General features: G+C 42.7%; 2 protein-coding genes across 2 annotated transcripts in view; one reads left to right on the top strand and one right to left on the bottom strand.

Annotated features, from left to right (window-relative positions):
* Nucleotides 1–12,550, bottom strand: part of RAD51AP1 (RAD51 associated protein 1) — a 193,932-nt gene that overhangs the window by 47,369 nt on the left and 134,013 nt on the right. The window lies entirely within an intron of this gene.
* On the top strand, nt 7,986–12,437 carry FGF23 (fibroblast growth factor 23). Its single transcript, XM_079304614.1, has 3 exons — nt 7,986–8,755; nt 10,914–11,017; nt 11,488–12,437. Exons 1-3 carry the CDS (start codon nt 8,527–8,529, stop codon nt 11,923–11,925), a joined length of 771 nt encoding a protein of 256 aa, XP_079160740.1. The 5' UTR covers nt 7,986–8,526; the 3' UTR covers nt 11,926–12,437.

Genomic DNA, 12,550 nt, shown 5'->3' with positions numbered 1-12,550 from the left:
CAAAACAAGGGGCAATGGCTTCACACTGACAGAGAGGAGGGTTTTGATTTGATATTGGGAAGAAATGTTCCTTGTGAGGGTGGTGAGGCCCTGGCACAGGTTTCCCAGAGAAGCTGTGGCTGCCCCATCCCTGGCAGTGTTCAAGGCCAGGCTGGATGGGGCTCTGAGCAACCTGAGGTAAGTATTTGCCATCTAATTAAAGATGGGTTCATAGAAGGAAATAAACAGCTGCACATCTCTTTCTGCATTGTTTGGGTTGGTTTTCTTTTTTTTGGGGGGGGGGAGGGAGTTGTTTATTTTACTTTTGGTATTTTGCTGAAGCTACCCTGCTTTGCATCAATTTGAGCAATGGAGGAGACAGTTAGGTTCCAGGCATTTAACTACAGGTGACTTTGTTCCTTCAAAAAATGGCCCAAACTATTGTGCTCCATGTTTGGAATCACAATGACTTGCAGAAGCCAAGAGGACATTTGGTTTCCTTGTCAGAACCCAAGATTAAAGGAGGAAGTAACCATCTCTTCCAGCTGCTGGACAAATGAGGAGGAGACTCAGGCTAAGATAAAACACTGGGCATCTCTAGGTTTAATATATGTAAAGCAAACTGGAATTGCAGTGAAGTGCAGTGAGCAGTCCTGGCTAAGGAAATAGCTGTCATTGGAGAAAAAAATTGTAAAAACAACCAACCAAGTATGCAGCCACAAGCAGAGATTTCTTTTTTCTCTCCAGCCAAGCTCTGAATCCAGCTCAGTCCAAAAGCATGTTTGTTTTGGAAGGCATAGGCTGCTGAAAAGTGTTTGGCCAAAATCCAAGGGGCCAATAAGTCCAGATGAGCTGAACGAGCTGTGTCCTCGAATCATGAGATTTGAACATATTATTCAATCCTGGATCTCATGAGCACATATAATTGTTGTTTATTTCTTGTCACAGGGTGTGGACTAAAATGGCTTGATTAGGATTAATTTTTATTCCCCTCACAATTAACTATTTACAACTCATAATTTTATTGTATTCTTTTCTGAACCCTAGCTGACAGCTAGGAATAACTTCTCCACACACAATAAGACCACACCATCTTATGTAAAACAAGAAATCATTAGGGATGGTATCTAAAACAACACAATTTATAATTACATTTGTTTCAGGGCACTCTGAAGAAGAGCTTCCTTCCCTTCTTTTTTTTAAGGAGAAATGATCCATCCTGATTCATTCCAGGTGGCTGGAGCCTTGCTTTTTTCCTGCAGTTACTTTGCCTGTGACCTAAGCTCAGGACTCACTGGTCCAACACAAATCTTCCAGCTTATTGAAAAGGCGATAAAACAAAATGATGCAAAAACCCAAAGAAGGGAATTATGCTAATCAGCATAGGTGTCACTCAGTGAGATCAGGAACACTTTAACTACCTCAGTTATCCAGTGAGGGATAAAGGAGTTTACATTTAACCCAGGGTCAAAACACAGATGGAATGGCTTCAAAGTCACAGAGAGAAGATTTGGATTGGATATTGGGAAGAAATTGCTCCCTGTGAGGGTGGTGAGGCCCTGGCACAGGCTGCTCAGAGAAGCTGTGGCTGCTCCATCCCTGGCAGTGTTCCAGGCCAGGCTGGATGGGGCTCTGAGCAACCTGGGATAGTGGCAGGTGTCCCTGCCCATGGAAAGGGGATTGGAATGAGATGGGCTGTGAGGCCCCTTCCAACCTAAACCACTCTATGATTCAATGATGATAATGATTTTGCAAAGGCAATGACTACATAAATAGAAACTGTGGGAAAGTGGATATGTACAGGGTATGTCTGGGTACCACTTTCTGTAAATCTTGAGCAAATCTGAAGATGTGCTGCACATTTGGAAGAGAAACTTGCAGATTTCAAAATAAAAAGCTAATCTCTATTGGGATTTTTTTCCTACACCCCTATAACAATCATCATGCAGGTCCACAGGCGACCTGGGTGACTGGAATTTCTTGTGCATAACATTTCTTATGTTGGTTTGCATTCTGCACATCAGCTCATACTGAGATGGTCATCAATTGGTTATGAAGGTGGTACCTTGAATACATTTCCATTCTACCAAAAGTGGAGACTGCAGGAGGAATCAACCATGGTACAAAGGGTCAAGTGATATCAGTATCAAAGAGACATAGTAGTCATGTTCAGGGTAGGCAGATGGGCTAACCAGCCTTTGGCATGTAAGAAAGTTCATTTGGCATAATGGAAAGGATACTAGAGAAGATTTTTTTTTAATTTAAAAAAATATATTAAGTTGCATTTCTAAGTTTTGAAAAAATTGTCCGCGAATAAATCTTTGCTTTTGGAGAACTGAGCAGTTTGATGAGAGTCCAGAACTTCAATGAAGATGACAAGAACAGCCTGACTGACTTATTTGAAAGAAAATGCATTTCCCAACCAGCCCTGGCATGGCACCAGCTTGTGACAGCTGTGAAAATGGCCAAAGATCAGTAGAACCCAGGTGCAGGATCAGTGTCCCAGCAGCTGATGAACCTTTGCACAGTGTGACTCTCAAGTTCCTCCTTGCCAGCAACGTGGCAAGCTGAGAAAGCAACATGGAGAACTATTGTGTCTGCATTGCAAAAAAAGAAAAATAAATTATAATGCCCATCTACCTGAAAAGCCATTTTGAGAAGGAAAACCTGAATCAGGGACAGAGTTCAAGACATATTTTTGCCAGATTTCTGTTCAGTCTCATAAATCTTCCTCATTGTGCTCCCTGCCGTGGAAATACCTCAGAAAACAGAACCCAGCTTCTGAGAAAAGAAGAGCTAACAGAGTTTAGCTGAAAAAATGAAGCCACTGTTACTTGTGTTGCCCTGCCCCTTACAAACTTTGATCTCCATGTTTCTTTAAAGGACTCCAGAATCATAGACGGGTCTTGCAGTGGCTTAGGGAATCTTTCTATTTCCCTAGCATTAGAAACACTGAGTACAAGGACAATGTTCAGTCATTACTTTCTTCATTTATTGTTTAAGCTTTTGTGTTAAAAAAAAAAATTACTCTTAAAACTGACAGAGAGCAAATATTTCTACAATGAAGTTTTAGTTTCTAAGACATCCCACAAAAAATAAGTGTCAGAGCTAAAGAGCAAGACCTGCAATTGCACTGAGGCAGCTCTAACCATATCAGTCACATGCTCTGTTATTACTGTCCCACAGTAGAAGTGCCCTTGGCTGATGATGATGTCTGCATATTTTGTCTTCTTATTTCACTGCATTCCCCTCTCCCTCTTTTCATTTTCCATTCCTAATGTTTTTAACCTAAGCCTTTTTTCTCTCTTCTTCAAGGAGACAGATCTGAGTGAAACATGTGAAACCAAGAGATTGGAGTAAGTTTAAAATTAGGTTACAACAAAATTTATTATCGATCCTTGTCTTCTGCCTAACAAGGGGAAAATAACAATTTAGTTTATTGGAAACTGTCAATGAATGTAGTGGCAGATGTCACTGAATCCTAGAAATACTTAGATCAGAAGTGGCTCCTGAATGTTTCTAGTCCAAGCTGAGGTAACAGTATTGGGAAATAGGAAACTTTACATAAACCAAAGAGTTTTCCAAAAGTAAAACCATCAGCCTGCTTTTAGGTACCTTGCAGTGTATTACAATAGGAGATGGATGACTGAAGTGACTTTTTAGTTGAGTCTGTGTATCTGTGTCCCCAGGATTCCTTAGCACCTGGAAGTAAGCACACCAAGAGAAAGAAGACACTTTCTCAGATAAGACACACTGCCTGGGCAGGAAGGTCAATAGGACTGGGTGTGCACAGGGTAGATTTCAGGATCCAGACAAACTTCAGGCCTTCCAAGCCTCAACACCAAACCAGAACATTTTTCAGCCTTTCAGACCTGAAAGGAGTCTACAAGAAAGATGGGGAGAGACTCTTGACAAGGATGTGAAGTGACAGAAAAACAGGGAATGGCTTCACACTGATAGAAGTGTAGGGTTAGATGGGATACTAGGATGAAATTGTTCCCTGTGATGGTGAGGCCCTGGTACAGGTTGCCCAGAAAAGCTGTGGCTGCCCCATCCCTGAAAGTGTCCAAGACCAGGCTGGATTGGGATCTGAGCAACCTGGGATAGTGGCAGGTGTCCCTGCCAATGGCAGGAGGTTGAAATGAAAATATCTTTAAGACCCTTTCCAATCAGCCATTCTGTGATTTATTTTTTTTTAATTGAGAGTATCAGCAGCTCTCACCACAAATTGCACTCATCCTCTCTCCCACAATACCTAAGAAAGTTCAGACCCCTTAAAATGACAGAAACTCTCTGTTGAGAAAACAAAACCTTTTAGGGACTGGTTCTGCTTTGCCTGGGAGCTGTGCCAAGGATTTCAGCTGGAGGAGGAATGAGGCCCTTCATTTCAGTTCATTAGAGCAGGCACACTGCAGAAACTGCTGGTACATGCTGTGGTCCCAAACCCAGTGGGCTGTGCTTACCTCATCTTTTTCACGTAGGTGAGCTGAGCCAGGATGTTTTCTTTAGTCGTGGGCAGTGTGACAAGAATGGGGCCTCCAAATAAGGTCACTCAGGATGTGTTTAACAACACCGGGTGAAGGCTGTGGCAAAGGCATCTGCACACACACACACACACACACACAGCATCCAGTGTACATTCCCTTGGCTCAGTGCGTCAGTATTCCTAGAATAACTGCTGGAGAGGCACTCCACCCTTGTGCTTCCAGTGCTGGGGGTGTGATCATCCCAGAGCCACTTGCAACACTTGTAACAGTGATTTTAAGGAAGGGGAGGCAGAAGGACAGGCCCCTGATTTCAGTGACCTCTTTTGAAGAGATGCAGCACAAAGGAAATTATTAAGAGCAGAGGTAGTTTCGAATCTGTCAACCCAAACTCCTGTGTGAGCTGAGCGGCAGAGAGCAAGAGGCTTCCTGAAGCCAGCACAGGCACTCAGATGGCACAGAATGCTGCAAAAGGGCAAGCCACCCACCTGTTTACATATAAGTCAATATGCTTTATTAGGCAAGAGTGCTACAGGTGCTGCTACGTGATGAAAGGGGTACCAGCACTGTGAGGGGACGTGTAGTTTTACTCGTAGGAGAATTCTGGAAGGCAAATCTATTGGATTGAGTAGAAAACTTTTTTTTTTTAAATTGGCAAATTTCTGATGGTCCACAAAGCCCTTCCAAAAGATAACTGCAAGTCACTTGTAGTAATTTCAATCTACTGTAAATAAAAAGCTTGCCTTTGCCTTGTGAGTCCTCTCCAGGACTGAGGGGATAAAAAGTAAAAGAAAGCAGCTCAAGGGATGACGTTTAGCTGCTGAGGGTTTTACAGAGTTGAGGTGGTAAATTTGGATTGCAAAATAACCTAAAGCTGAAATTCAAAGCAGTCAAAAGGGGGGAAAGTCAAACCTCAATCTGCTCTTGTGACCCTCAGTTCCTTCTATGTACAGTTTTGCAGTTAAATGATGATAGCAGAGAGGCCTGAGTGTCATCCATGTTCCAGCTGAGGCACCTGGCCCAAGGGAGTGTCCAGAATACTTGGCTAAACCTGAGCTGAGCTCCCTCTGGAGCAAGGTGCAGGAGGCAGCAGGAGCAGGCCTGGGACAAAAGGCATGGCAGGGAGGGAGGGGAGTGAGACTCACTAGGGGCTGGAGCATCAATCACAGAATCACAGAATGATTTGGGTTGAAAGGGACCACAAAAACCATCTTGTTTCAACAGCACGCTTTCCCCCTAGACCAGGTTGTTCAGTGATTACCTTGAATAAATTTGATCCTGAAATCTGGGGTCTGCCTTATCCATCTTTTCCTTTCATCTTTTGCTCTGAAGTGAGGATTTCCTCACTTTAACTTGGTTCCTGACATTCATAATAGGTGGTAGCTCATCCAGAAAGCCTCCCAGCTCCCTTTCCAGGATACATCTAAGCAGCACCCTGCATCACTGTGGCATCTGACACTGGCTGTGTAGCACCCCTGCAGTGGGAAGTAGAAAAGGTGGCAAGGTGAAATGTTTGTGATCTTTAAATTCAGTCCCATTTTTTCCTTATTTCTCCCTACAACAAGTAATTTCTTTTAATTATCAGCAATTTCTTAGCTGAGAACTGAGAAAAGCCATCTCAATTCATCAAACACCACAGAGCCATATAGAAATCTGAAAAATTAATAGCAACTCCTGTTGTAAAAATTGCAGAAATATTGTTATTGCTGATGTATAGCATGCAAAACAAGAAAGGTTGTCATCACTTCTATTGTAACAGACTTGGCTGAAGGAGTAAAGCAGCTTTCATACACCAGGCTACCCCATCAACTGCTGAATGGGTAGAGGATAAGTGAAATACCCACAGAAAGAATAAATGGATCAGCCTGAAATAAAAGACATGGGCTGTAAAAAAAAAAAAAACAAAACCAAACCAAAAATCCACAACAAACCACATGTACTGGGTATTTATAGGTTTAAAGCAAAAAGTCCATGAAAAAGCAGAATTTGTGTTATCATTCTCACAAGCAGGGACTTAATAAATTTACTTTAACCCAGCAGATTAAACAAAATTCAGTAAAGCCTGAAGTTTTCCTGATCCTGTGGGAAACTTCAGAAAATGCCAAACAATTTATGCTTGTAAAAGTAATCTTTGCTTTTCTGACTATTATAAAAAGAGAAACAAATGCTCACAACTGGCATGTGTTTAAATGAGGCTGAATAAATTTTTCAAACATCTGAGAATGTGTTCTGTGCCACCAAGGCACTGGAGAAAGATCAGATCAGTGCATGCTGGCAAGCACAGCAAAATGTCATGGTAAATATGAAACATCAAACCAGAAAAACAGCAGAATATTCCAAGAGGGTACAGTGCCTCTGTAAGACACTTCTGCAACTGAGGTATCAATATCCATATTTCCATAAGAGTCTAATCATGAGGACAAAGAAAAAAACTAGAACAACCAGCCAACTAACCAAACAAAAAACCCCAACATTTGTTCTAACACCAGAGTGAAAAATAAAAATATGGGTGGATAATTTCAACAGTAAATAGAAATATTTCTTAAAAAAAAAAAAAAAAAAAAAAAAAAAAAAAAAAAAAAAAAAAAAAAAAAAGAGAGAAGAAAAAATAACATTCCTTCCCTTCCAAGATACATTTTAATTTAAAGCATTTCAGATGTTATTGTCAGTAAATCTGAGGCCTGAATTGTCTTTCAGTGCAGCCAGCTTTGTCAGCCTGCTCAGTTTAAGATCTGACCCTTATACACTTTGGCTAAAATTGCTGTCATTTACACAGGTGAATATACTCTGACGCAAGTCTCTGGATTTACACAGATGTGGCACCAGAATTTGGCAGGTTTTTCTAATTTTAAACAATAAAAAAACCAAAATCAGATTCACTTTTGCAGTGGGTTACAGCTGTATCAATCCATTAATGTTATCAATCCATTATATGCTCATGGTACAGCTCCACAACTTGGTAATGAAACTAAAAATTTTTCATGCTGTGTCCAGCTAGAGATTGAAACTGAACCTAACATTCTACAGTTAAAATTCTCAGGTTTCATTAAAGAAAAATTTATTTATTGTTTGGTACTTTTGTGAAGTTTATATTAAATTTTGAAAGAAACCTTAAGACAGTCTGGTTTTGGAACCTATCACTCCTATCATTGATTCACCCACATACAGTGTCCCATTAGTACAGCATTTTCAGGTAGTAAATGGAACCACCTTTTTTATCAGAAAATTTATTTGTAAAGACCCACAACATTGGCAGGACACCTGAGAAAGCAGGTCTTGTATCCTGAAACATTTTTTACAAACTGCCAACTACATGTGCAATGCAGGAGCAAGCATACAGCATTTAAATGTTTTACAGATTATTTTCAGCTGGTTTTGGCCAACTTTAGATTATTTATGTGACTCAGAAGGAAACAGGTGAAATAAAAGGGACAGTTTATTTGAAGTAGGCTCTGCTCACATCAAGTTCCCTTCACTTAAATAGAGTGACACAAGTATCAGCCCAACAGGCTTGGTGTGGAACTCAGACCATAATGAAGGGGGATCAGGTTCAGGACAACTTAATATTAACTTTTGGTACATTTACAACAGAATTTTAGCTGTATTTGATGTTTCCACTAAATCAGAATGCAGCTTGGAAACGGTGAGGGGAGGTGGGCGTCTGAATAAACACGTCTGGCAAAAATGAAAGATAATTCAGGTCCGAAGGGTCATTCCCTTCAGTTCAAGTGCAGTGGATTGCCCTTCCTGATCCAACAGTAGGGGCGTGGGAAGCTTTCAGATGTCACAGGGTTGTAGATAACATTTGAACATATGATTAGCTTTCGTGAGCTGTCTTTAGAAACCTTACATTTTTCCCCCACACACCTTAGCCAGAGATCCTTCCCTTGAGGTTTCGGGACACTTAAAATGTTGCTGTGCCAAAACTCAAGGATGTGGAGAAGGTTTTCCTGTGTGATGTCATGTTGCTGACCTTTATAAGCCTCTGCAGAGAAGAAGGGATCCTGTCTGAGGAGCGACACTTCAGGCACGAGGGGAGGCGAGGAGCAGACGCTGACCCACCATGGAGCGGCGAGCCATTCCCCAGGGCATTCCCTGCAGCTCCCTGCTCCTGCTGCTCTGCAGCCTGAAGGCTTCCCTCGCCTTTCCCAACTCCTCTCCACTGCTGAGTCCCAGCTGGGGCAATGGAGACCACCTGATGCACCTCTACACCGACACGGAGAGGAGCAGCTTCCACCTCCAGATCAACGCTGATGGCTACATCGATGGCGCTCCTCACCAAACCATCTACAGTAAGTGGCTTCCTGTGGAGCTCCATGGGAGCAGGGCAGGGACAATGACATTTTTACATCCCCTCTTCTCATTAGGCAGGTAGACAGGTGAGTGCAGCCATGGGATGGACACCACACATCATTATAATTCTGCTTTTGTTTAAGAAATAAAATCGCTCCAAAGAAATCTAGTTGATAGGGAATTTCATTCCTTGTCTAGGACAACTGAAGTCCTATGGTTCCTCTAATACCCTGCAAGGAAAAACCACCTGAATTATCCTTCACTTCATGATTTTACCCCCATTTCTTGTGGAAGTTCCTATTAGAAGTTGGTAACGATGTTCCCCAAACAGCTACTTCCCACTGGTGGTGCTACCAAAGAAAGTGCACTGAGGGAACTCACCAGAGCAGTGGTGGAAAACTGATGGCATCCATAAATTCTGCATTTTGGGGTGGAGGGCTGAAAACTACTAAAACTTATTCCAATGTGCACAGAACATGGGCATGCAACGGTCAGTTAAAAAGGGGAAAATTATGAAAGACCAGACTGGCATAAAAGAATTGTTGAGCCTTTGGGGCTCATGAGAAGAAACTACACCCTAGTATCACTAAAAGGTTCTCAAATTGTGTCTTCACAGTTTATTTTATTACTTATTTTATTATATAATTTATTATATTTTTTTATTATTCTACTTTGACAGAGAAAAGTTTTTTCTTCTTCCTTTGCTAATTAACTGGCCCAAACTCTTTAGTTAGTAGATAAATGTGAGGGGCTTTAAGACTTAGGGTTCTTTTATGGCATTTCAAAAATACTTTTCTCTTAGCAGGATTCAAATCGCAACTAGCTACGCATCATGAAATCAGGTTGTTGTTGTTGCTGTTGTTATTGCTATTATTACTATTACTATTACATCTATTTTATACACTCAGTTAAAAATCTAAGATTAACAAAGCTTTTACATAAGTCAATAAGGATGTTTTTTAAAGTTATAATTTACTTAATAAGGAAAAAGGATTTTTTAAGGAATTGATAATGAAACACTCTCAGAAATGCTGGCACTGCCTTGTTATTCTTCCTACATGCTTAAAGATTTTATAAAACTTGTTTTAGATATGTTGTCAAGAACCAGTGTGGGATTTTAGATAACAACAGACAGCAAAATACCACGTTTTCCCATATCTGCCATGAAACAAGCATAACAGGATTTGGAATGGTGGAGCAGGAAAGATGGAATTCAGACTATAAAAGGGGTATTGAGAGGGAGAGAGTCTGATCTGCTGTCACTGAGCCACCAGCCAATGGGAAGTGCCAAGTTCAGCACCAGGGTGACATGGCCCAAGCGTGCACAGATCTCCAGGTTGGGACAAAGCAACACTGAATCAAATGCAAGGAGCAGATCAAGGGAAGTTGTTATTCCCACTTTACCTGGCACCAGTGACATTGCTCTTGAAGCACTACAGCAACCCCAGTTGGATGAGTAGAAGGTGGAGCTGGTCTGGCACAGGGTTTTCAGGGGGCTTTGATCATGATCTGTTGTGGTTTTAGTCCAGCAAAAAGGATGTTAAGGGCAATGTAATCACAGAATCACAGACTGGTTGAGGTTGGAAGGCACCACAGGGGGTCACCTGGTCCCACCTCCCTGCTCCAGCAAGGCCATCCCAGAGCACAGGGCACAGGATTGTATCCAGATGGTTCTGGAATATCCCCAGAGAGAAGACTCCACACCTTCTCTGGACAATCTGTTCAGGGCTCAGTCACTGCACAGGACAGTTCTGCCTCACGTTCAGGTGAAACTTTCTGGGCATCAGTTCCTGCCTGTTCTTCTAGTGCCATTGCTGGGCACCACTGAAAAAATACCACAGGGTAGTCACAAAGATGAGAGGACAAACTTCCCCTGGATGTGGGCAATGACAGAACTGAGGACAATGTCCTCAGACCACGATTTGGGATTTCAGAGGGGAAAAAAATGTATTTGGGAGGTTAGCGCCACATAAGATGCCCTCCATCCTGGGAGTTTTCCAAAGCCACAGAAATCTGATTTAGGGTGAGCAACAGTTCCAGGTCATGTGGGAGGTTGGTTTGGACTCCCAGAGGTCACTTCCAGACAGAGCATCTGTGGATCTGTAAATGCAGTGCAGATATGGATCTTGAATTTCATGTTTTTGTTGTTCTGAACAGGTGCCCTGATGATCAAGTCTGAGGGTGCTGGCTCAGTAATAATCACAGGTGTCAAGAGTGGACGCTACCTGTGTATGGATATGAAAGGAAACCTATTTGGCTCGGTGAGTGACCTTTCCTAAGCCTTGAGTCTGAATGGCCAGTGCATTCTGCTGCTGTGGTGCCCATTTCCCCAGTCAGGGCAAACCTGTGTAGCTGCAGGTGGAGGGGGAAGTGTTAGAGATCTGACACTTAGGTGAAACTTTGCTCTCTCCTTTGATTGTATTAAGTTGTAGAGCTGACAAAAATCATCTGAGATCCTGCCTGAGTAAATGAAGATGAAATGGAATCCAGTGAGTGACCAATCTGTAGCAGAGCCATAGGTGGGAGAAAACAGGGTTTACCATCAGAATTCCTTTGCTGAAAGCATGGACATGCATCTCTGATCTACATTTGGGTCAGACACAGACCTGGGAGATTAGAAAAAAAAAGAAAAGCACCTGCTGCAAGATCTCATCCCTCTTTCCCTCTTTAACCAGTGTTTGTAATTCACCAGACTCCTCTGCTCACAGGTGTCCTATTTTTTTCCCCTCAGCATTACTTCAGCCAAGAGGACTGTGTGTTCAACCACAGGACACTGGAAAATGGGTACGATGTGTACCAATCTCCCACACACCACTTCTTGGTGAGCTTAGGCAGAGTTAAACAAGCCTTCTCCCCCGGTGTGAACCCCCCACCATACTCCCAGTTTTTGTCCAGAAGGAATGAGATCCCTCTGTTCCGGTTCAACACGCCCGAGCCCCACAGACACACCAGGAGCGCAGACGTTGATCCGGTAGATCCTCACCAGATCCTGGTGCCGCAGAGGAAGACGCCGGGGTTTGGCTCCCAGCAGCAGCAGCCAGCAGACTTTCCCCACATGCCCAGGGAGCCCGTGAGGATCAACCAGAACGACGTGGTGAACCCTGATGATCCCCACGCTATGATGGAGGCCAGGAGGTACCCCAGCCCCCGCTTCTACATCACCAGATAACTGCAGCTCCTGCACTCGCCAGGTGAAGACAGGGGCAAAAGAAGCTGTCTGTCACACTCAGCCTGAATGCCAAAGTGCCTCTTAAAAACCTAGGAGACATTGGGAAAAATTCCTTAGCTTCAAATCTTGTTTAGTCAGTAAACTGCCATCTGTAAGTACAAGCTGGATTTTTCCAGCTTGAACTCTACTGAAAAGAAGATCCATTTTTGAAAAGAATAACACAACCCAAAACCTTTTGGGGTCTGAACCAGGTTTGCATCAATGAGGAAAACAAACAAAAAAAAAGAAATCCCTTGTATGAAATGGGAAACTGATGTCATGATACTGATGTAGAGACCTGGAGCATCCAAAATTCCAGCATAGCACCATCCTGTCCAAGCACAGCAGACAAACTGCCAGGCGGTACCTTATTTTATTATATGAAAATTACCATATGTGTCATGTATCCAGTATCTGAAGGGGCTAGAAGGGAGCTGGAGAGGAGCTCTTCATCAGAAACTGCAGAGACAGGACAATGGCTTCACACTGACAGGGTATCAGAAAGAAATTGGTCTCTGTGAGGAAGGGGAGGTCCTGGCACAGGCTGCCCAGAGAAGCTGGAAGTGTCCAAGGCCAGCTTGGATGG

This window comes from Erithacus rubecula (assembly GCF_903797595.1).
Source record: "Erithacus rubecula genome assembly, chromosome: 4".
Taxonomy (NCBI): Eukaryota; Metazoa; Chordata; class Aves; order Passeriformes; family Muscicapidae; genus Erithacus; species Erithacus rubecula.
This window is presented reverse-complemented; position numbering and strand designations above follow the sequence as displayed.

Excerpts from the sequence above, each read along its gene's own strand:
- FGF23 (XM_079304614.1), top strand. The coding sequence starts at position 8,527 with ATGGAGCGGCGAGCCATTCCCCAGGGCATTCCCTGCAGCTCCCTGCTC. Across the intron at positions 8,756-10,913 it reads TCCTCACCAAACCATCTACA|GTGCCCTGATGATCAAGTCT; the intron begins GTAAGTGGCTTC and ends TGTTCTGAACAG. Across the intron at positions 11,018-11,487 it reads AAGGAAACCTATTTGGCTCG|CATTACTTCAGCCAAGAGGA; the intron begins GTGAGTGACCTT and ends TTTTCCCCTCAG.